Raw genomic sequence first — 24,149 nt, forward strand, 5'->3', positions numbered from 1 at the left:
AGAAAGAAATGGGATCATGCAATAGATCTTAAAGATGATGGCGATCTTCCGCCGAATGCGAAACCCTACCCTTTATCACCTAAGGAGATGGACACTTTGAAAGATTGGTTAAAAGCTGAAACTGCACTGGGACGTATAAGAAATTCACAATCTCCAGTAGCAGCACCTTTCTTCTTTGTGGCCAAAAAAGATGGCAAGTTGAGACCGGTGATGGACTATAGAAAGCTCAATGAGAAGACGGTTAAAAATGCATACCCGCTACCGAGATCTCAAGATTTAATTGATGCTTTAACCGGTGCCACAATGTACTCCAAGATGGATGTAAGATGGGGGTATAATAATATTCGCATGAAAGAAGGAGATGAGTGGAAGGCGGCCTTCAAAACGCCGTTTGGTCACCATGAACCAACCGTGATGTACTTCGGTTTAACAAACTCTCCTGCCACATTTCAAACCATGATGAACGAGATATTCAGAGATTTAATTGATGGAAAGACCGTAGTTGTCTATATCGATGATATCCTCGTGTTCACAAATGGCAATAGGGAGCAACACCGAAAAGTTGTACGAGAGGTACTGAAACGACTAAAAGAGAATGATCTGTATCTGAAGCCTGAAAAGTGTAGCTTCGAACAGACAGAAGTCGAGTTCCTCAGGTTGATAGTGGAGAAAGGTGGTGTTCGAATGGACCCTGTGAAAGTAGAAGGAGTAATGAAATGGCCTGTACCCAAATGCGTCAAAGATATCCAAGCATTTATAGGCTTCGCCAACTTCTACAGAAGATTTATCTTCGGGTTCTCAGACATCGCTAGACCAATGAATGATTTACTATGGAAGGATGTCAAATGGGATTGGACGGAGAAACAGCAAGATGCTTTTGATGAACTGAAGTCAAGGTTTACATCAGCTCTGATCCTAGTAATGCCTGACGTTGAGAAGAAAATGAAAATAGAAACCGATGCTTCTGATTACGCAACTGGAGCGGTTCTATCTCAACTGATGGAAGATGACCTATGGCACCCCGTGGCGTATTACTCTAAGTCAATGAACGATGCAGAAAGAAATTATGACATCCATGACAAAGAGTTACTCGCAATCATTCGAGCGTTGGAGGAGTGGAGGCACTATGTGCAGGGAAAACCTCACCATGTGGAGATCTGGACGGATCATAAGAATCTCGAGTATTTTATGACGAGCCAAAAGTTGACAAGAAGGCAAGCCAGATGGAGTTTGTTCCTGGCGGAGTATGAATTTACGCTCCAACATAAGCCTGGTGTAGTCAACGATAAGGCCGATAAGCTTTCTCGGGGAGAAGACCACAGGGGGGGGTAGAAAACGACAATTCTGATCGTATTTTGTTAAAACCGGAGTTTTTTACTGTAAAAGCTGCTAAAAGAGGACAAGTTCTAGTGCAAGGAGAAAAACAATTGCTGAGAAAGATAAGGCAATGCACAGAACGAGAGCCCAAAGTCGCTAAAGCGCTACAAACGCTAAAAGCAGCACCGGTACAATTGCGTAGAGGAGTCGAAGAATGGAATGTGGAGGATGGATTGGTGTTATTCCGAGGACTGGTTTACGTTCCAAATGATAAAGAGATCCGCCGAGAGATATTGGAGTTGTTTCACGACTCTCCACCGGCTGGACACCCTGGACGTGCCAAAACCTTAGAATTGATTTCCAGAAATTATTGGTGGCCTTCAATGACGAAGTATGTCCACGATTACGTAGATGGCTGTGATAGATGCAAAGCAACGAAGATTCACCCAACGCAACCACATGGTCCGCTTAAACCAAATGAAATACCAGTGGGACCTTGGCAATCAATCACTTGTGATTTGATAGTAGATTTGCCTAAAAGCGAAGGGTTCGATTCTATTTTTGTTGTCGTTGATCGATACACGAAACAAACGCACATCATGCCCACAAAAAAGGAAGTTGATGCTCGAGGAATCGCGAAACTTTTCCTGGATAACGTATGGAAACACCATGGAACTCCGAAACAGGTGATATCGGACAGAGGAACACAATTTGTTTCCAAGTTTATGGGACAAGTGTCAAAACGCCTAGGCATAAAATGGAACATGTCGACGGCTTATCATCCTCAGACAGACGGACAAACAGAGAGAATCAATCAAGAAGTAGAGCAATATCTGAGAATGTTCACATCTTACCGCCAAAATGATTGGGTAGACTGGCTTCCGATAGCAGAATTCGCTCACAATAACTCTGTCACTGTAACGGGTCATAGTCCATTCAAAGTACTCTACGGATACGATCCAGAGTTTACTTTTTCACCAATTTCCAACTCTAAAGTACCTGCAGCAGATGAACGAGTGGATGTAATGAAAGAGGCAAAGGAAGACGCAGAAAGTATGCTGCGAATGGCGAATGAGCGGATGAAAAGATTCTACGATAGAGGAGTAAAAGACGCACCACAATTCAAGAAAGGAGATCTGGTCTGGCTCAATGCCAAAAATATCCGTCAGAAAAGACCAAATAAGAAACTCTCCGATCGATGACTTGGTCCGTTTGAAGTGCTAGAGAAGACGGGTGACGTAAATTACCGCCTGAACCTTCCAGCAAAATATCAGATTCATCCGGTATTCCATGTAGAATTACTCACTCCGCATTCCCCCTCGACCTTAGTCCAAAGACTTCCACATCATCGTCCGCCGCCAGAGATCTTATCAGAAGGCGATTCTGAATGGATAGTACGAAAAGTCCTAGACTCGAGACTGCACAGATCAAAACTCCAATACCTAGTAGAGTGGGAAGGATATCCGATAGAAGAAGCGACATGGGAACCTGAGGAAAACCTTGAGAATGCACGGTTGAAAGTTCAAGAATTTCACCGGCAAAATCCGAAGGCATTGAATCCCCACAAAATTAATAAATCGGTGTTCGGAACCCAAGAGTTTTTGGAATGGCGCAAAAGGTTTATTCGTCCTAGTTTCATTCACGATGACACTCATCCTAGAGAGGGGGTAATGTCACGAGTTCCAAATACAAACCATTATTCATTCCTAAATTCTAAGTCCTTTAAGCGCCCAGTCACAGCGCCTGTTTCTAAGAAAGTGTTTACTGTTGAAGAAGTTCCTATTATTGCGTCTATTGTAGAATTACCAGAGTCACATGATCTATCGGACAATGCCGAAGATGTTGACGTCATGCCTCGCGACACTCTTGGAATGTTCCAGAGTCTTACTGCGGCTGCGGCACATGTTATGACATCATAGTTATATATAGAATCATACAATACCTTTAATTATTCTGATTGGTTAGTTAGTTCATACTCAGTTTCAATCTCAGTTTCAATATGTGTATATAGGTAGCTCGTCGTAGTCAGTAGTTCTTTAGTTCAAACCTCTTGTATCTCCAAGTGAGCAATACCAAGACGTACCTGCTGCCTACTTCCTCTGCATGATTATTCTTTGTTTGAGTCCTAGTCTCTGCCCAGCGTTAATTTGTTATTGGGTTGTGACAATACCATGGAGTAATTATAATGCACTTACTTTGTCTTGCGCAGCTGGTTTCAACCATACTGTCCCTTCCGGCAATGGGATGTTATGCGATGGGAGAAACTCGTTGATGAACTTTGTAAACTTATGGCGAAACCTGTCGAAAGTACGCCTAGATTGATTTTCTTTCTCTACGTCCGCAAAAGTAGTGGGTGATTGTGCGGAACCAAGGTAGACATGTCCTGAGAAAGTGTCGTCATCCAAAGTGTCAGAATCTTCATCCTCGAGTTCTGACAAATCATCAAGGTGGAAAATGCGACCAGAGATCATTTCAGAGACAAAGCTCTTATGATCCAGTTTGAGAATCTGTATCATTGTGGTGGCATTAGAATAGTAGTGACGATGTTAGGACTGTAATACCTGGCCTGCAACTTCCTTGCGATTTGTTTGAAGCGAATACATTCATTTGAGTGGCCTGTGACATCCTTCATTCGGTCGTGTGCTGAAGTTGCGAGCGGCACCTTTCTCCCGGATGTCCTGGAATATGTGTTTCGGGGAATGCATCTTTGGGAAATTCCAACTCTTTGTTCCCAGTTCTGTGTGACGTGCAGCGATTATATAATCCTGTAGTAATTTAATTCAACTGAGCATTGAAGAATGAAAAAAAAACTATGTACCGCCATGTGTTTCTGGAATACAAGAACTTCGGCTTCTCCAGCGGCGATGGTACTCTCTGTGTGAACATCAAGGGATATGTACATGTCAATATGAAGGTAGCTGGCTATACACTTCAAGAGTGCATAGCCAGCCTTGTCCTCTTCCTGTGTTAGCACATTTTGAGCTGCATAAAGTAATTGCTACCCCAGGAGACGTGTAAGAAAGTATTGTATTGATAATATAGAAAATTGACGCACCTTTGAAATATCTTGAAGCTTGTTTCCATCGCTATAGCTGATATTTGTGACGCTGTTGAAATGATTGAGATTTCGCCACCGTGGGAAGGCAGTGAACCTTGAGACAGGAGATAACGATTGAAATGAGAGACTTGAAGACAATATACGTCAAATTTTGAATACTCACTGATTATCCACTTGTTTCAAGGCGCTGCGCCCAAGATTCTCCAACAGCTTCTTAACCTCAGTCCAAAGATGTTTACCAAACAGACCACCATGGAAGGCATGCAACGGATCCTGCGAGATTATTTCATGAGGGTTAGAGTGCCGAACTTGCCAGAACGAGTTCTAAATGCCACATCAACATGAGAGAAAGACATTGGGGTAAGGTTACAGTAACGTACCTCAACAGGTCGAAGACTCTTCTCTTTCAGGGCCTCTTCTCCAGCGACACGATCCTCCTGGTATAGCTTGAGGCAATCTTGTGCATCCTCCACTGTCCGGATGGGGTATGTTGCAGCATGGTCAGAAAGTTTAGCTGTAGGGACAAGGCAGATGGGACAAGGACAATTGGAACCTGTCCTCCGTATCAGCGCCATCACGCACCTGTCAATAATATAGTATCAGAAATACACATCACAAAGGGAAGAAAAATATATTACTGCTCTTCATAGTCAGCCGACAAGAGCAAAATGAGTGGGAACAACCAGCGCATGATATTATCGAAGTCGGAATGGTGCGCGAATCCCGTTTTTGAGAAAATTATGACCAATTCCAGTAGCTTCAAGAAGGCTTTATGCCATACCACGCGCTTTATGTTAGTATATGATAACTTTCCACTTTGCTCAGCATCCTCGGGCACCTGCAAGAATCCCGCTTCATTATTACTGAAGCATAAATTTAAATGAAGTGAGAGTACTTACGATAGGTAGCCAGCCAACAACTCGACCACCTCCCATTCCAGTGGTATTTCTGATGTTGACCGGCAGGTTCCCGCAACGGGCAATCACCGGATACCCTTTGACAATACCAGATGAGGACAAATGAGTTTTGTCGGCGTACAGAATGATCGCAAAGGGCACCCCATCATTAGGTAACTTCGACTACAATTTAAAATCAAACCAACATGTCAATGATATCACTTATTAGCGACATTTGTACACAGTATATTTACATTATGCACATACTTGGATGTGCCACCACCTGTCTGCAGTCCATGGCTCATGAATAAAACGTTCATACCGAGTGCCGTTGTGTTTGAATAGCCGCTGGGCATCCCATACAAAGTGCAGGGCCAACAATGGCTCTTGCAGTAAATCTAGCGCCCAGTCCCATAGTGATCATGTATATACTTCGAACTCGAGCTTGTCTTGCTTGTGATCTACAGAGATAGTATGCTGCTCAAACTACAACATTAACTAGCCCATTAGAAGCTCGACCGGGGCGAAGTAATAAAGAGTACTCACTGGTGTCAACTGGGTTGCAGCGGTGTCCCAGGCTTTGGACACATCATTGTGAGACCTAAATGTTAGCCTTGCATGACCATCCACAATGTTCTGAATGAGCCGCAGTAGCTCATCAGTCTGCTCCTTGTTGAGAGCGGCTTTGTGTGTCAGCGAAGCAAATTCAAAGTCTGCACGAGACGCAAAAGGATGCCATGGTTCACGGTCATCAAACTTTGGTTGTGCGTGTCCATGCCCAAATGCAGAAAATGTTTCGACCGAAGTGGGGCGACCACTATTTGGATGATATTCTGTCTTGAATGAGTCGATATCAGGGTGAGCAGCAGGACGAGCTGAGTTGTAAGGCACTGGTCCAGGAATGCTTGCCATACTTGTGTCTGAACCCGAACCTGCATTTAGAAATAGTCAGTCACGAAGATCGCAAATAGTAGCATATTATGTACTCACGTTGTCGTGGGTCAGCAACATCCCTGGCAATTCCGACATCGTCATGATCACCTTCATAGTAATCATAGTGTGATATATCGACAGGACCTGCACTGCCTTCATCAACGACCCGAGTGCCCTCTGAATCAGACACGATGTCTGTTACTGATTGGTCCAGGGGCTGCATGGAGACCGCACTAGCATGCTCCTTTGCACGCTGTTTCTTCTTGTGATGGCGTGCTGCATTGATCAAATAAGCTGATTCAGTTACAGTCAGACAATAATAACAATAGAGAACGCACCTTTTTCTTGCGCTTCAACTGCTCGCATGGCTAACTTTGCAAATTCTTTCCTCTCTTTCTTCTTCTCTTGTGTCTTCAAGCAACTCCTCTCATGTGATGCAACGCCTCGGGATGTATATGGCTGATTGCAGTATTTACACTTCACCTGAACGTGATTCCAGTGCCTCGATGACAATGAACCTTGTGCCTGGTCCAGGGCTTGAGCTGACCGTACCATCGTGAATGAGTACAATATAAACAGTATTTGAGGTTGGGAGGACGGAGATACAGTTACAACACTTGGGCGTTGTTGATCAGATGCTGACAAAGCAACTTGAGCTTGGAAGCCAATTGGAAACATGCCGTCCTTCCTTTGTAAGCAGCCAAAAATATGACTGGGCCCTTGAAAGTACCAATAATATCCTATGTTCTATGGAATGGTCTTGGGTTACGGCTGCATTGTGCTTGGAAGATGCCGAAATGGTGACGCAAGAGAGAAGCCTTCCAAGGCACATTTATATTTTTCCGACATAACACACTTGGCCGACTGGCACAAGTTGTTGGTGGCGCGAGAGTTTGACCTTGTTTGTATCTCCCGTTTGTATCAGCTCAATAATAAAGGCAAGGGGAAGATTCGAACGCGGGTCGTAAGGCAAAAAAGGTAGTATAGCTTACCACTACACCATAGTAGCTGTGCTTAGTGACATTATGATAGACATATCACCCATTGGCAAGACTGCACATACTTGGGCCGGCTCACATACACAAGTATCACAATAAGTAGACAGATCAGCCCAAGAGTCAATTATTATTTTGGCTCATACACCGAGTATATTAATATAAATGCAATTGTGCAATGAGTTCAATATCCGGCTGTTGTTAAAACAATATACTGGTGAGCGGCTTGCCAATGGGTGATATGTCTATCATAATGTCACCAAGCAAAGCTACTATGGTGTAGTGGTAAGCTATACTACCTTTTTTGCCTTACGACCCGCGTTCGAATCTTCCCCTTGCCTTTATTATTGAGCTGATACAAATGGGAGATACAAACAAGGTCAAACTCTTGCGCCACCAACAACTTGTGCCAGTCGGCCAAGTGTGTTAGAGTCCAAAGTTGCGCTGTTTGAATTATTGTTGGTCGTATTTGGTTTGTGTGGCGGCACTCGGATGTACTCTCAACACACTGCCGATGGGTAGGAGTCTGGCTACTCCCCATAATAACTTCAATCAAGTTGAGCCTCTGGAATAGTTACGCTGATCGGAGTTTCGATGTGTCAGATGCCATTGGGACTCGGATATTCCCTTGCCAAGGCGCTTCTTGCTAGCTGTAAGGGGACTCTCAGATCTCGTACCCAGTTTCTACTACATAAACAGTTAGTATGTGTATAAACAGGCCCCTGCCCCCAGTGACTGTCGCTTCCAACGCCGAGGCTACCTCCCCAGAGCTCGAGGTGCGCCAACATGTCACTGGCATCACATGTAACCACTGCTCATCATTTCTGTAGAGTTCGAGTTATGTAGCAGCTGAGACACTCGGTGGTGCTATGCTTATTTTATTGTCCGCGCAGATGCTTGTGCTGGGACCATGCCTCATCGTTAGCGTTCGACAATATCACTCTAAACTCGTGGCCCAATCCAACGCTGAAACCAGCATGAATTTGATTGTCTTACAGGAGCGCGTACATGTACCGACTAGCAGTACTGTGTAGGAAATGGTTGCCGAGTGTTCCGCATGGAGGAGATATTTGGTCGAGGATCTTCGTGTTATGATGTCAAAGTATATTTTAGACGAGGTTTATGTAGACAAACCCATTTCTTGTTGTATCGCTACTGGGAGTCAGTAATCCAGACTTGCACCAACTAGCAAGCTGAAAAGCATGGTAAGAAGATGAAGATGAAAGCCTCGAGTACTGATCTGTCAACCTATTCATGAGGTATCGACTACACTTAGTCGCACCATTGTAGCGTGGCGCGCATGCGACTGCAAATCGTGCGTCGAATTTGCGTTTTTGCAAGATCTGTTGCAACTCATCCTGCTAAGCACGAATAAAGCACTGAACAAGAAACAAACATACATACAAATATTCATCATCGACACCGACGTTAGGGCCAGGAGATAGACGATCGAAAAGACAGCGTATCACTTCATGTGATCATCTGCCAGCTCAAGTACGTGGGTCTAAATTCGAAGATGTTTCAAAGGAACATTATAGGGTACCGTAGATTAATGCTTCTCACGTGGGCTGTTGTGACAACCAATTAAAGAAGATAACTTGTGAATAACAGGTGATATGCAAGACCACTCAACACAAGATGATCGTAAGGAGAGTGAGTGACTATGATCAATGATTCTATGGATGGATGGGGACACAAGGTATATCGATGATGAGAAGGCTCGGATACGACGCTTGGATGTTCAATTATGGCGGACAAAGTCCAACTCCATACTGAATGGACGCATGATGAATCAGAAGAGTGGGATGATCAGATAGGCTAGATAAGGCTTCGATCGGATACATCAGATACACAAACTTGAAGGGAGAGCAGGCAGGCATACTTGCCGAGAGTATCTGTCAAATGTACCAGGAATCAGATCCCCGATTTGCTACTACTTTGAGTTTTTGCGGCTGGCTCTGTTTTGTTTATTCGAGTTTACCTAAAGCCAGCGAATTCTCAGTGACACGATACGACAGAGTCTTGCTCGGGACTTACATGGTTGACTCAGGGCGTGCATAGGAAGCTATTGGATAGTCTCTAAATGGACTCGTCGCTGATGGCCCTTCTTCACGCTGTCCATCTTCGATGGCGTCCTTGAGTCAATCAAATCATTTATGCTGAATGACTGAGGGTCGTAGATGAGAGTGGAACAAGCCAGACAACAAGCCAGACGCATGCCCACCCCGATATCATCCATCTGGGCAGTAGGGAAGTAGTAATGAGTCGTGCGTGAAGGGTGAAGGTCGGCTGTCAATGTCCTCAGAAACTATTGGTATGGATTGTTGTGATGGGCGTCACACCAGATCGAGGTCCATTCTGTTTTGGGTGCTACTGGCACAATCAATCGCTGATCGACGTCTATTCAAGCATGATTCGACGATATCGAGCATGTCAATTTATAACAGACTTACGGGATGAGTATATGCCTGGCCCTCTGTCAAGAATGTATGCGCATGGCAAGAAAATTAAAAATGATGAGAAGGGAGTAGAGATGGGAAGCGGGCGTCAAGTCAGGACTCGGAAGGTATCAAACGCTCCTGGAAAAGTATCAGTAAGGCGCTGACTACAATATTTTGATATACATACTTTGATCAGATCACATCGACTCTATCATGTCACTACCTGAGCAAAGCAAAAGAAGAAGTGGCAGCGAATCGTGAAACCTTAGACGGCTGATACTGTGTCAGATCAGCACGCAGACTATCTGTGCTGGGCGAGGAGTAAAGCGCACCCGACAAAGTATCACTAATGCATCAGTTATCTGAGGACAAAAAATGTGGAATCATTGATGGAAGATGCATCCCGTGTTGATGGCTACCTTGTGTCCCGTATTGATGGTTACCTTGTGTTGATGGTCTAGATTGAGTCTCGAGGCATGTATGAATGATGAACGCAGAGTGAGGCAGGGATAGCGGCTGTCACAGAAGACGACACCATCGTCCCAAGTAAACACAGTTCATGCAGGGATTAATGGCGGCAGAGAGTCGGCCCAGGTTTGATTGTGCAGATGTAAGTAGTTTTTACAAGATGATGAAGGCGCAGACGGCGTTCAAGTTGCCGTCGACATTGTAAAAAAGACGCTCTAAAGGTCTCTAAATTGGGTCGTATAATGGACTATCAGATCGGAAATTGAGTTGGAGCTATGCCAAATAACGGAACGTATGATACTTACACGTGGATTTTAATCTGGTGAGCGGTGAGGCCGGGTCGGTGCAAACTTGCAAAGGGAGATTGAGTGGTATTCTTGATATTAAGACTGGGTACTGGTTAGAGAACGTTCTAGATATTGAAAGGTGGAACGTTGACCGTCATGTGCCCGCGAGGAGGAGGGTAAATCAATTACTTTGGGGAGTAGGTGAACTGGTATCATGGCCAAGTTCTTGTTCCATAAGCACCGCCCGCGTGAGAAGATTCAGGCAGTAATTATTAGTGCAAATCAAATTCTACTTTCAAATAGGCCGATCACCATCATGCCGATTTTGGCAAAACAAGCTGACCTCTGGTATATAAATGCTAGGTCGTCATACACACCCATATCCCCCATCCTCAAATATGACCGTAGTCTCAAATAATCCCAGCTGGTGGCCCTTGATCAATTTCAGTATTTTGTTCAGCTATTGGATAGGTTCGCCAAATCAGTTGGTTATGTCTTGATTTTATATTGACTTTTGGTTTCGCAGTTGCTGCAGCCTTCGTGGTGGTATACGATTGGGGTGAGCAGCACAGTGTCCTGAAATTGCTGATATTCTCATGATATTTCCAGTATTAACACTCGCACAAGAGGTAGGTTGATGCTATTGCCGTCGGCGCACCCAACTTGCTGACAATGGTGTCATAGATTGACCTCATTTGGGTGAGTCACAGAGTCCCATATCAGAACAAAAACAATGAATTCGTGACAGACCCAACGCTGGTCTCTCATGACCGTGCTGTACCTAGTCGTTCGTACCTCATTTTATACCATAGCATCGTTGGTGGTTGTGCTGACTCCAAAATGTTCTAGATACGCTATGTTGGAATATTATTTTCTGTGTATGTTAATCGAGGCCAAAAAGTAGTTGCTATACTGATAGCCCATCTCTCATTATCAGTGCTAGCGTTCTGGGTATGTCTGATATTCACCATGTTCCATTCTTTTGACCGCCGGCGCACAGAAACCATGCCAGTGGTCTCGCTGACAGATGCAGTGAGTATCCCGCAACCGTCTCATTTCCATCCAATAAATACATTCTTTTGTAGGAGTGAGTGCGATCTGACCATTGGACTTGGCTCCACATAATGATTCAATAGGTGTGAGTCGGAGCGTTTTATCCTAGTACGAGAGTGAACGCTAATCGGGTGTTTCAGGCAATATCATAAACTATGCAACAAATGGGGCAGTTGTGGTCATAACTGCCATGTTGGACGGTGAGTTGCCCAGCTGCGATACCTCAGTGATACTGACTCGAATGAAATACGATACAAGTCATCATGATTGCTCGTTTGCATGCCATGTATCAGAGATCTAGAAGAATGCTTATCGTCCTTGTTATCGTCTTCCTAGCTGTAAACATTGCCTGCGCAGTAATCACGATCATAGGACTCAAGTATGATTTCATATGGGGTAAGCTTTAGTTGTTGAATTGAAGAACACAGCTCATTGGACAGATACCAGACGAACTCATACTCTCTGGTATTCATATATGCACTGCCACATCTGAGGGGGATTCCCAGCTTCCGGTGTCAATGGTCTGGACGCTCAACACTGTTTGGGAGGTCCTTGCACTGTGTCTTTCAGCCTGGATCGCTGCAAAGCACTTCCGTGACCTACGACGACTCGGCCCATTGACGGGATCGACCATCGGGGACTGTTTCAGAGTGCTGATGGAATCTCACGTGCTTTATTTTGCAAGGTGAGCTTGTAACGCGAACTTATGTGCTTATGGTGTCTTCTGCTCAAGTTCCGCATGTGCTAGCTTTGCCGGTGTCTCTTGCCTTCAGCTTGTCTCCTTCTCTCCAGAGCTCCAGGTGCGCCAACATGTCACTGACATCTACATGTAACCACTGCTCATCATTTTTGTAGAATTCGAATCCTGTAGCAACTGCGATAGTCTATGGTATTGCGGCAACTTTATTACCCGTGCAGATGTTTGTGCTGGGACCACGCCTCATCCTTAGCGTTCGACAATATCACGCTAAAATTGTGGCCGAATCCGACGCAGAAACTAGCATGAATTCGATTGTCTTCCAGGAGCGCGTGCATGTACCAACTAGCAGTACTGTGTAGGAAATGGTTGCTGAGTGCTCCACATGGAGGAGATATTAGGTCGAGGATCCGTCGTATTTATTTTGGTTTCGGCGTCTCAAAGTATGTTTTAGACGAGATTTATGTAGACAAAACCCATTTCTCGTTGTATCACTACTTGAAGTCGGTGTTTTGTCCGCCCACACTCGTACCGGGCAGCAAGCTGCAATTACCCGGCACATCTAGCAATGAACACGGCCCTTGATGCCCAGACAGCTGATTCTACGTGTTTGCGGAATTCCTTTGTCTGAGATGACTGTAATTCATCGTTGCTCAGATGCGCTTTTATCCATCTAGGCCACGGAGAAGGAACAGGAATAAATCGCGCGGACTCATGGTTCCTCTATCGCGAATGAACATAGCAAGAAGATGAGGTGTGCTGAGCCGGGACTCGGAGTAGAGACTTAAAGATTCGGAGCTGACTGGACATTGCATCCATACATACGTTTATCGGAGCCGCGTCATCACCCATGTGAGTGCAAATCGTGCATCAGGTTTGTGTCCTTGCAATGATCTGTTTGAGTCCATCATGCGACGCACGGATAGCAGAGTAAAGTACTGATCGAGATACATACATGCATATACTAGCCACCATCTGGACGGAGCGAACGGAAAGCGAGGCAACTGTAAAGTAGAAGTAGAGTGTTTGAGCTCAGACTGTAGACAACTTATAAGCCAAGGGTTCCGCAGCATCATTAATATTGGACTCTCGCCTTCAAAAGTAGCTGTAAGCTTTCGTGCCAGTGGAAGGTAGTACGTAGAACCCTTGTGACTTGAAGGACCGACTGATCGGAGTTTTGATGAGTCAGATGGCATCGGGACCAGACGGTTTCTACTAAACATTTACAAATAGGCCCCAGTGACCATCTCTTCCAACGCCGAGGCTACTTAGACTCGTAACTAGTCTGGCTATCAACTATACGCCATGCTGGTCACGAGCCTAGAGGCTACTACCCAACAGTCTACCACAAAAGACGGTGATCACAGCCACGCGTGGGTTGCACATCCACTGATTTGTGATCAGCGACTTGCACGACTTTTAAGGTTCTCCCTTCCCGCATGGTGGTGTCGGTGTATCTACCAGTCATGTCATTGATGATAACCCTGTCAACGCCTCGTCGCGTATGCTTCGTGACATCAGTGTGCCTGACTTGAAAATCACTCGCATTTTTGCAGAGCTACACCGCCAATACGTCAGTCAATTTGAAGTAGAAGATGCTAGTCGACTAGCCATTCACGCCCGACTGGAGAACACTCCACTTCGTCTAATCAACACCTCTACATGCGCAGATCAACGCATCTACGGAGAGTAAAGAGTATAAAGAGCTTTTACATTCATCAGTGCCTCTCCAAATGCAGCCCATCAAAGAAGCGGTCACGCAGTACTCGTGGGTCATGTTATCGTACAGGTGGGAAACCCAGGAGCCAACGCTGTACGACATTCAGCATAAGACCATATACGATTTGGACCCGGCTGGAACCGTAGTGAAGTTACAGAAATTCTGCAAAGCTGCTCGCGATGCGGGGCATCGTTTGGCGTGGAGCGATACGTGCTGCATCAACCGGCTCGACATTGTTGAGCTCCAGGTTTCAGATCACTCCATGTTCATCTGGTATCACTGCTCAGCACTCACCATTGTCTACCTATCGGATGTTCCTTCTTCATCAAAGTCGGGCACGCTCGCAAACAGAGCTTGGAACACGCGAGCATGGAGTATTCCAGAACTCCTGGCCCCGAAAGTCATTTTCTTCTACCAAGCTGATTGGACTCTGTATCTCGACAACCGCTCATGCAACCACAAGGAGTCTGTCAGTATTATGGAGGAGCTGAAGCATTCGACTGGCATAAACCCGCGGGCGCTCCTCGCCTTCCGCCCGGGGTTGAGAGATGCCCAAGAGAAACTTCAATGGGCATCAACGCGTGTCACTGCGCGTGATGAAAACATCGCGTATTCGCTGTTTGGGATATTCGGCATCCACATTCCTATAATCTATGGAGAAGGAAGACAGAAGGTGCTAGGACGTTTCTTACAGGAGATCATAGCTCGTTCAGGCGACATCGCAGCCCTTGATCGGATGGGACAATCATCCGACTTCAACAGTTGCCTCCCAGCCAACATTTCATCATACAAGGCTCTGCCATGCATGTTGCCATCTCTATCCGAAGACGAAATGCAGAATTCAATCTCGACGCTGCGAAACAATATCGTGGCTGTGGAGTCGGCTTTGAAACTGTATACCACTCTTGAGAACCTCGACAGACTGCGATTGCCTTGCATTGTATTTCCTCTCACAGAAGTCAAGCGGAGGCCTGGTGGAGACGGGGACAAATGTTTCACATGAAGTCAAGGCAGACAGGCTACAAGACCTGCTGGTCATAACAGAATACAAGCTTGTTCAGTTCTCGCCTGCAAGGCGTACTCGGCAGACATTTCTGCTTGTCTATCCGTGCAATTGGCATAATCTCGAGGACTCTACAGACGAGTCGTAGAGCGTGGATGATTGGTCTGCTGAACCTGGAGATGGTGAGCTGGTTACCAGAGGGTTGAAGTTGCTCGTTCGCCTTGCTCGTCCTTTTGGCGCACTTTTGCTAGCGCAACAGCGTGGTTGGGAGTATAAGAGAATTGCTTCGGATAACAATATCATCGCACAAGCGAGGGACATGATGAATGTCAGGATGCTGGAGATATTGTAGCTGCGAAGCATGGGTCATCAACATTTCGACATGAATAGTATCTGCATCGTATCAATCTCGATATCGTATTATATATTGTCTCGTATACAAACAAGCTGATCCCAGAGTCAGACGTTAGGGAAGGAGAGAAAGCTCCGGTGCAAGCACTTCCTAGAACTGTAATTGTACATTCATTCGGTCTTCCTAGCGCGCAAATTTAAAGTGCGACGTTGATGTCAAAACTCGGCAGTTCGCCAACAGTCTACAAGGTCTGAATGGACGCGCGACCGTGCTGAGATACTGCAAGGGAAGGCCGCGGGACAGCTGAAGTAACGAAGCTGTTAGTAATAAGAGAATAGACCGACACAAGGGAGTCAAGTACCGAACCACTCCCGTGGTGAACGTGGGAGTAAAGCTGATCACTTTGCCCTGGTCATCTTTGGCAGAAGAAATATCTAATGTGGCCAGCATGGTCACAATGGCAGACCACACAGAAACATCAGCGGTATACCGCCCTGAGTAAAGTCTATTTATCAACGAATTTTTTATCCAATTTAAGTGACTTAGCGAACCTGGACATATACGCCGGCCAAAGCCGAAGGAGTATTGTGCGGGGTCATCACCTGTTAACGCGCCATCAACGTCAATGAACCTCTCTGGTATAAAGCGAGATGCGTCGGGGTACCGCTTTTCATCCCGCGTAATGCCCCTAAAATCAAGTCAGTGTTACAAAAGCTTGGAGGAACATATCGGACCATATGTTATACGTGATGATTGTGCCTGATGTACGGTATTATAAATGATTGTTGTGTTGATGGGACAACAACAGCGGACCTTTTGGAATGAAATAGCCATCGTATATGTCATCACTCGAGGTGGCATGTGGTATGCCTATGAGATTATCTTCAGTACAGGCCAGATCACTTGGCAGGGGAGAATACCAAGGGGTCCAATGGGCTCCCATCGGAAAGTCTCTCGCACAAGTGCATCAATGTAGGGTAGTGACGCTCTGTCCTCGAACGTTGGCAGCCGTTCTCTTCCAATCACCGAGTCGATTTCCGCTTGTGCGCGGCTCTGAACGTCTGGATACAATACCATGGCCAAAAAAAAGACCATCAAGACTGCCGAGGTCTGTAAAGAGGATAAAGGGCGGATGTCATGAAGGAGTTACCCGCCTACCGTCTCATATGAACCTGTGTGATATTGGTTTATGTCAAGGACACAACGTTGCTTGTAAAAAAGTTTACTTACCTATAATAGCAGTAGTAGCTGCTTTCTTTAAGGCATTCTCGAATGCAGGATTTGATACCTTCTCTTGCGTTTCCATCCGTCGCAAATTTTCTGCAACCATCGAAGATCGAGCCAGGATCGAACTGTCTGCCTTGGCAAGGGTCGGACCAATGTCTGGATCCAAGAGAAAAATAAATACCTACCACGTGCTGTTGCACATATCGAAATGGCGCGTTGGCCATTTCATTGATGCGCTCGGTCGAAGATCGAGCAGTACGCTTGATCGATGATCCCCAGCACCAGTCAGGTAACTTTAGCACTACATTCCACAAAAGTGCAGTCATGTTAACGCTCTCTCATCTAGGAGAGTTGAGCCCTCACAGAAAGGGAAGGTCTTGAGCATCAATGCTCTTTCTGGGGTCAACATGGCCACGCCCGAGATCAGTGCCTTTACCACATTCTGCACAAGAGGATCATCACGAGCACTGGCATCGTAGCCATATACAGTTGACATCACAACAGATAACGAGAATCTGTAAATAGGTAAATAAGCGTTCAATCTATAAAGGTAATTTGCTGACGTTGCGAAGTGGTCATGATAATGTTGAGGGTCATTGATTAGGTTGTTGACCATCTCATGAGCACGCCTGATCTGCATTGGGCGGAATCTTACTGCAGACTCGGAACGGAAAGTTTGGTGGAAGATTCGTCGGCAGAGACGCCATTCATCGCCATAACCTATGAATCCAAAGTTGATTGACAAGCCATACCTGCAAGAGCCTCAGACTGGTCGAGTAGAAGAATACTGAAAGAACGCACGGCTCGAGTGTGGCTAGGTAAGGCCTATCAGAGTAAATCCGAGAACGCTTGTCCAGTAAGGCTTCTGCAGTGTGCTGAGAATTGACCACGACCATTTCCTCGTCTATCATTTGCACGAAGACCAAGTCCCCTGTTATAATGTTTTGCAGTGCATATACCCTATACTATTTTTTCACGTACCATACGCAGCACACCATTTGGTATAAGTCAGCCAAGGCTCCTGAGCGTTAACAGATAAGACGTTCCCCAACAGTGGGAGCGGCACTGGGCCAGGAGGAAGAGAAGGACTATTCTGTCGCTTCGTGATGAACGGCCTCAGTGCCTTGACGGCGACAAAGGAAAGCGAAATGCCGGCGATGATAGCAAAGTGACCGTCAACTGCAGGAGCCATGATTTGAGCAGTGGGTTAACAAATCGTATATCATACAACCGACCTTATAACCATGGGGAATTAGTAAATCGCCGCCGATGATGCAACTCAGCGATGTGTCTCTTATCGCTCTATATGTATATTGCTTCTAGCTCTTACGGGCTTATAGCAGCAGCAGATGCCATCTAGCCAGACGGGGTGATTATCGGACCGCCTATTGCAAATGTTGTGTTATCGGGTGAATAGATCACCCACGGAGGGCTGTGTCTCTGCTCTTTACATCTCATATTCCAAAGTGAGTCGTATTTGCATAACACCTTGTACTCAATCGACTCCTGCTCACTGGTCGGGGAAGACATGGTCAGCATTCGATTACTACAGCACATCTTGACTATGCATGCGAGCGAAGCCCACAAAAATAGTTCAATGAAAGGGCTTGTGTGGCAGGGATTGCTGGTGAGTCTACAGGCCCATCCTTTGAGATAGTGGCGCGCAGAACGCGTTGCTCATGAGACAACATACATGCAGGAATTCAATATTCAATTCTGACTCACAGGACCGCGTCGGTACTATATATCTGGCAGTTCCTCCGGTGTTATTTGAGTATTCAGATATATTTGCGAATACAACGTTTCCAACGGCGAGGCGGAGGCAGAGCGACATTACGGTGAAGACGCCTGGGCTTTGCAATCCGACTGGCTGTGATGTTGCTGTGTTCATTTCAGCTTGTCATGTTCTGGCCGCCGAGCAACAACCAGTGCCTGGACAGAGACTATTGTCCACAACAGTTGGAAGCGCATGCGAAGACATACCTTTCTGTCCTGTATGATAACAACTTCAATAATATAAGGACGACAATGAGAGAAGGTAGACCGCCTTGAGCATTGCTGGAATTCGGTTGCTCTATCGGTATTGGAGCGAGTGTGGTTGAAGAGCAATGAAAAGTCCCCGACGGGCGCACGTGGTTTCACAGAGAGACTCGGAGGGAGTACGGTGTGGGCTATGTGTAGAACAACGAGGATGGGTCTGCTTGCTGAAAAGCACTGAGCGCAGAGGTCAGACCAAGAACTGGTCAAGAAATGCAGACGACTCATCTCGTCGCCATCGAAAAAATCTGGCAGTACTCGGCTGCAATCCCTGAGCTTGGCTAGACCGTGTAGCATCACTGTGAGATGTCCATGTCAGAACGGTTGAAAGATCAAGAACTTGTCACATACATTCATTAACAACTTTTGAGCTAGGACCTGCAACTTAAAGCGGGGATTAATTTGAAAAGCCATATGATACAAGGGATCGCGATGTAGTATCAGTACGTCACATTCGCAACCAGTGACTGTGTAATCTGGTTCAACAGCAGGTCTGCGGCGGTCGTCGGCCACTACTATCGAGTCAAGAATGGACTGGTTCGAGGCCCGGCAACTAAGTCGTTCCCGGGGCCGTATGTTTATTCTCCGCGTTATCTAATATTCCGTATATCACACGCTTCGACAGTACTATAGACGGGGGTTTCTGGTGACCTGGTCGTTGACCACATCCAGGAAAACTACTGATACTCACACAAACCCAGTAATAACAGTCTGCGCATTCTCCGTCAGACCCGCAAAACCAAGGACAGTCCCCGACGAACTGTCAACATGTTCAATTGAAGGTCCGTGCGTAATACATATCTTATTGCTCATGTATTTCGTACTTCGCCACACTCGAACCAACTTCAATATTTCAAAAGTCCACTTGCCTGCGACTCGAAGTTTTAATGAACTCTCCTCTCACCATCATCAGTGCATTATTACTATTGTCGACTGACTTAGTCGTCGCCTGCCTACCTTGAATTCTCTCATCCCTTTCTTCCTCGTCACGACGACTCAAATGATGTGAGTTTTTTTGCCTTGGTCGTGTCAATACTAGATGAAAACGTTCGAAACAGGGCGCATATAACCACTCCGAGTCATTCAACTCAATCTTCTAGTACCTGACATGTCTCGTGCCACACCAGTACATTTGTTTTCAGTACTGCTACTCTGATTCACTGATCTGTTGTCAGCCTAGGTTTTGGATGTTGCTTCGAGCTTTGTGACATCATGAGGACTTCTGCTCATTATGGTTCGGGCACCAACGAATGCTGTCAAGCGGTATCATTTTCATTCATTTCATCGTGCTCTATTCTTATTGTTACAGAACTATGACATTGAAGCTTCGAATCTGGTAAGTACTGATCCTATTCCTATTAATGTATGCTCATTTGTGTATTCCATCTAGGTTACTGATCGCATGTCGTCCGCAAATACGGTCAAAGTCCCTGCAAAGTTCTCTAGCGGCACGTTTCATTAGCCGGGCACCGGGGTCGGACAATCCTAGAGCCTAGAGGGAGGAGCTCGCGCGAATGAGCGCGGGTAGATTCTATTCCCATGTTTTGTATTGTATGTCATGTTGCAATGCATCGATTTCCGTATATTTGCGTCGAAGCCAGCAAAATATCAAAGGGATACACAGTATATTCAAATCTACGGAATTCTATCCAGTAGTCAATGCATTGAAAAGCATACACCAGCGTTGATGCGCATCGTTTTCGCAGCTACGGAAAGCGCAGATACCGACGTGTATCTACGCAATAAGAAGTGTCACAGTATATCTGCGTTGCTGCGGGCAGTGGAAAACCGTATGTCCGACTTTCATTGGGCTTAAGTGCTGGCAACATGCTGGCATTGTAGATTGTTCGAGCGCACGCACGAACAGGCAACAGGGACTCCAAAGAAGAATATAAAAGCCAGCCGGCTTCCTACAATCGCCTTCAGAACTACCTGATCCCATATCACGAGTCACAAACAATGCGTTTCTCCTCTGCCGCAATCGTCCTCGCCGTCATTACTGCTCTAGTATCATCAACCTCTGCCATCCCCGTTACCGGTGATGAGGCTAGCGCCGATAAATGTTGCCCGTGGTGCATTCATGACTCACAATGCCAGAGCAACCTCTGCTACAGCAAACAATGCGTATGTATCAGCATCTTCCTGGACTTGATAACATGACTCACCTGCATACAGTTGCTCTTTATTTGCACCGTGAGTCGTGTTTTTGCTTTCACATCGGTGCAGTATGGCAGTTGACACCGACGCACGAATTACTAGTGATTTACAGAATTGGTCAATGCGCATAAGGAAATCACATGTCCACTTCATGCAGCTCTTCGCATATCGGAGTTGGCATGAAATGTTCGTGAAATATAGGGAATGTTGGACTGAGATAAGACGTGCAAGGACACAATAATTATACTATCAGGGGGCGTGCACAGCGCACCTCACTGTTGGTGTGATATAGACAGACTCAAAGATCAAATAAAAGTATGTGTGCGCATGATGGACCTAATAAAACACACCTAGGTCACGCATAATCATCAGTGAATCGGTGAACAGATGACAAAGCTATTTAAAGCAATATATTTTGGAGCATCACAACATTCTACGTAAATTTGCTGACCGCTCTCACATGTAAATGTTTGGCAATGTCGAGAAAAGACCGATTTAAAGGCACACCAGCGAAGTAGCATTATTTGCTGAGTAGGCGTTTCCACTAAGATGGATCTAAGAAAAAACGAATCGGTGCATGTTCATGAAGTTGAATACAGACCGAGGTTACAAGGGAACAAGAAGGAGATTGTGATGTATGAAGGTGAAAGATATGCTGGTGATGTCCATAGTAATGCAGATACATAGCGTTCGGTCCCCAAGTATTATTTTGTCACTAGCTAAGAATGACCATGACCTGCATGTGACTTGTCCGAGGGTTCAAAGTGTAAGCTTATGTTGCAACAGGATAGTGGCAGTAGAGTCGTGCGTATTGCATTTCTATTTGCCAGCCGTCACTCGCAACAATACATTACATGAGGAGCAAATTGTATTACAAAATATATCACAGTAAATTTTATCTCTTGATGGACACCGAGATGCACATCAGTAAATTGGTGAACAGATAAGAATGGTATCAAATGTCAGCATGCAGCTGAAGACTCACAACTTGGTGCCGGACTCAAAACACTTCAAGAGAAATCTTCTTCTGGCGAAGCCTTCGGGAACTAACGTCACGGCACGTAATCGTCAAATGACCTTTATGGAGTAAGTCGGTGCATTCTGGTCAGCATTGGCAAATGTGAATAATATTCCGAAGGCTGATCAACTGACATCGTATATTCAACCAATTGGGGGGACTCCAATCATTCATGAACTTGATCCTGACTAACATCACGGCACGTAATCGTCATGACCTTTATGGAGCAAGTCGGTGCATTCTGGTCAGCATTGGCAAATGTGAATAATATTCCGAAGTTGATCAACTGACATTGTATATTCAACCAATTGGGGGGACTCCGATCATCCATGAACTGGATCCTGACAACAGGATCCTTAGTGTTTGAGGAGACGAAAAGGTATGTTTAGTGATACGAACGACAAAACAACTTATATCCCATTTAAATGTTGACCAATTTAACTGCAGTGGGCTATGGGCCGGCACAGTATCTCACTTACCATTCAACAAGCAATAATGCGAAGCCCACCAAAGCATAGCCGAATTCCCTAGATTCAGCTTATCAAACACTAGCGGGTGAATCCACCAACTGCAAGCTAAATTGTGCTATGAGTATGGAAACCAGAAATGATGCTAACGGCACGAAAGTCGGATAACGCAGAAACTTGCTATGAATATCAGAAAATTCAGAGGTTGTCGCAGCCTTGCTGTATCTCTTGGATCCATCTGGTCAAGCTTCATCAGTGCTATTAGTGCGAACACTAAATAAGGCAGGGCCTACCATGGCGTAACTGTATTTCCTGAGTTTAGCTGGACAGGCACAAGCGGGCGAATCCACCAACTGCAGGCTGAATTGTGCTATGAGCGTGAAAACTAAAAAATGATGCCAATGGCACGAAGTTCAGATAGCGCGGAACCCACCATAGCGTGACTGTATTTCCTGAATTCAGCCTGACAGACACAAGCGGGTGAATCCACCAACTGCAGGCTGAATTGTGCTATGAGCGTGAAAACTAAAAAATGATGCCAGTGGCACGAAGTTCAGATAACGCGGAACCCACCATAGCGTGACTGTATTTCCTGAATTCAGCCTGACAGACACAAGCGGGTGAATCCACCAACTGCAGGCTGAATTGTGTCATGAGCGTGAAGACTAGAAAATGTCGCTAAGGGCACGAACATCAGATAACGCAGAACCCACCATGAATATCGGAAAATACAGAGGTTGCTATGGCCTTGCTGTATCTCTTGGATTCATCCTGTCAAGCTTCATCAGTCCTATGGGCACGAACACTAGAAAATGCAAGGTCCCTGGTGGATATTAGAAGATGTGTTAAAGTAAACGTTATTTATCGGTGGATCGAGTCTATATCGCTGACGAACTTGTCCACTAATCCGATCATTACATTCCAATGCAACGTTCAAGGATATAAATTCAAACTGTGCTAGGGACAATGATTGCAGATGTGCAGGAACAAGTCTATTTCACTTGATTAATACTACTATTTAACAAAGAGTCGTGTCGCAATTAAAGGAAAGTGGACACGAGCTCAAGCAACCTAGTCGGAGTCAAATACAGCATCCTCCTTCTCCTGCCTCTGAGTAGCAAGAGCACTGACAGACATTCGCGAAACAACATCTGGCGTCAAATCCTGTCGGTGATTCTTCCCGAAAACCTTTCTGCACAGGGCCCGAGTTAGCAGCAGTCCAACCGAGCTAGTCATTACCCACCTGGTCCACCACTCAAGAAGTTCGTTCACCCTTCCTCGTGCAGCCGGACCCGGGGCATTCTCAAAAAAGTCTACAATATTGCTCCAGTATATCTGATAATCAAAATCCCCATCCACGGTGCGCCAGGAGGTAATGTTAGAAAGAGCAAACCGAATCTTCAAATGAAGTGTCAACTTCGTACTAGTCAGAGGGAAGCATCAATGTTCACCTGGCAAGCTGTATACGCGATCGCGCGAGGAGTTACCTTCCGCATGCCTATAATCGAGGCGACACATGTCTTGACTTTCGTTTGATCTGATTGCCTCTGGGCGCGTCGGTGGTTCTCAATGATATCGGCGCCGTCGCCTTCGCCATCGACTTCATTGGCAGATGAGGGAGAAGTGAAGATCGCTTTAAATGCCTGCAATGCGATGTGTGATGAATTAGTTGGAAGTCATGCCACTCACCATAATTAACAGCTTCGACTTCATGAGACCGCGCTCCAGATTCTCGACGTCAGCATCGTAATCTTGATACATGAACAACGGCCACGAATTTTCAGACACGATAAAAGCAGCTGTACGGTCGCGGATACCAGCCCTGATTCTGCGCAAACATCAGTATTATACGAGTGACCGAAGACCACTACTCACACTGGGTCGTCCCACCGCCATTCCGCTGGGCAGAGTAGTTTACCACACGCATCGCTCACGAAACTGCGACGGTGCTTGTCGCTGGTCCTAATGAGTGGAGTAGGACGACAATCGTTATTCACCCATGAGGCAACGAGCTCTTTGAGAG

At 45.7% G+C, this 24,149-nt stretch overlaps 7 protein-coding genes across 7 annotated transcripts; 3 read left to right on the top strand and 4 right to left on the bottom strand.

The window, feature by feature from the left end:
• Window positions 1-3,407: 3,407 nt before the first annotated feature.
• F5891DRAFT_1201229 (uncharacterized protein) lies at window positions 3,408-3,833 on the bottom strand (the record flags this gene model as incomplete). Its single annotated transcript, XM_041368873.1, has 2 exons — window positions 3,408-3,449; window positions 3,513-3,833. 2 exons carry the CDS (start codon window positions 3,831-3,833, stop codon window positions 3,408-3,410), a joined length of 363 nt encoding a protein of 120 aa, XP_041216536.1.
• Window positions 3,834-3,920: 87 nt separating this feature from the next.
• F5891DRAFT_989197 (uncharacterized protein) lies at window positions 3,921-6,759 on the bottom strand (the record flags this gene model as incomplete). Its single annotated transcript, XM_041378053.1, has 12 exons — window positions 3,921-4,082; window positions 4,136-4,315; window positions 4,373-4,469; window positions 4,539-4,699; window positions 4,756-4,957; window positions 5,014-5,213; window positions 5,275-5,454; window positions 5,539-5,619; window positions 5,704-5,757; window positions 5,818-6,203; window positions 6,262-6,480; window positions 6,543-6,759. The coding sequence occupies 12 exons, from the start codon at window positions 6,757-6,759 to the stop codon at window positions 3,921-3,923; spliced, it is 2,139 nt and encodes a 712-aa protein (XP_041216537.1).
• A 6,635-nt stretch (window positions 6,760-13,394) lies between these two features.
• On the top strand, window positions 13,395-13,859 carry F5891DRAFT_1084370 (uncharacterized protein). Its single transcript, XM_041363454.1, has one exon. The coding sequence runs from the start codon at window positions 13,650-13,652 to the stop codon at window positions 13,836-13,838; it is 189 nt and encodes a 62-aa protein (XP_041216539.1). The 5' UTR covers window positions 13,395-13,649; the 3' UTR covers window positions 13,839-13,859.
• On the top strand, window positions 13,395-14,917 carry F5891DRAFT_329831 (uncharacterized protein). The gene has a single exon (XM_041371366.1). The coding sequence runs from the start codon at window positions 13,879-13,881 to the stop codon at window positions 14,866-14,868; it is 990 nt and encodes a 329-aa protein (XP_041216538.1). The 5' UTR covers window positions 13,395-13,878; the 3' UTR covers window positions 14,869-14,917.
• A 544-nt stretch (window positions 14,918-15,461) lies between these two features.
• F5891DRAFT_1201234 (cytochrome P450) lies at window positions 15,462-17,639 on the bottom strand (the record flags this gene model as incomplete). The annotated part of the gene is made up of 13 exons (XM_041368874.1): window positions 15,462-15,537; window positions 15,582-15,714; window positions 15,772-15,908; window positions 15,955-15,979; window positions 16,034-16,090; window positions 16,141-16,330; window positions 16,379-16,392; window positions 16,451-16,580; window positions 16,633-16,748; window positions 16,811-16,962; window positions 17,011-17,199; window positions 17,249-17,378; window positions 17,429-17,639. The coding sequence occupies 13 exons, from the start codon at window positions 17,637-17,639 to the stop codon at window positions 15,462-15,464; spliced, it is 1,560 nt and encodes a 519-aa protein (XP_041216540.1).
• A 2,731-nt stretch (window positions 17,640-20,370) lies between these two features.
• Window positions 20,371-20,810, top strand: F5891DRAFT_1084400 (uncharacterized protein). Its single transcript, XM_041363455.1, has 2 exons — window positions 20,371-20,592; window positions 20,650-20,810. The coding sequence occupies exons 1-2, from the start codon at window positions 20,444-20,446 to the stop codon at window positions 20,720-20,722; spliced, it is 222 nt and encodes a 73-aa protein (XP_041216541.1). The 5' UTR covers window positions 20,371-20,443; the 3' UTR covers window positions 20,723-20,810.
• A 2,387-nt stretch (window positions 20,811-23,197) lies between these two features.
• Window positions 23,198-24,053, bottom strand: F5891DRAFT_1201235 (uncharacterized protein; the record flags this gene model as incomplete). The annotated part of the gene is made up of 5 exons (XM_041368875.1): window positions 23,198-23,318; window positions 23,370-23,524; window positions 23,578-23,769; window positions 23,816-23,954; window positions 24,004-24,053. 5 exons carry the CDS (start codon window positions 24,051-24,053, stop codon window positions 23,198-23,200), a joined length of 657 nt encoding a protein of 218 aa, XP_041216542.1.
• Between the last annotated feature and the right edge of the window lie 96 nt (window positions 24,054-24,149).

The sequence above is a fragment of the Suillus fuscotomentosus genome (assembly GCF_016647785.1).
Source record: "Suillus fuscotomentosus strain FC203 chromosome Unknown F5891scaffold_284, whole genome shotgun sequence".
Lineage (NCBI taxonomy): Eukaryota > Fungi > Basidiomycota > Agaricomycetes > Boletales > Suillaceae > Suillus > Suillus fuscotomentosus.

Excerpts from the sequence above, each read along its gene's own strand:
- F5891DRAFT_1084400 (XM_041363455.1), top strand. The coding sequence starts at position 20,444 with ATGCGTTTCTCCTCTGCCGCAATCGTCCTCGCCGTCATTACTGCTCTA. Across the intron at positions 20,593-20,649 it reads CAATGCCAGAGCAACCTCTG|CTGCATACAGTTGCTCTTTA; the intron begins CTACAGCAAACA and ends AACATGACTCAC.
- F5891DRAFT_329831 (XM_041371366.1), top strand. The coding sequence starts at position 13,879 with ATGCAGCCCATCAAAGAAGCGGTCACGCAGTACTCGTGGGTCATGTTA.
- F5891DRAFT_1084370 (XM_041363454.1), top strand. The coding sequence starts at position 13,650 with ATGCTTCGTGACATCAGTGTGCCTGACTTGAAAATCACTCGCATTTTT.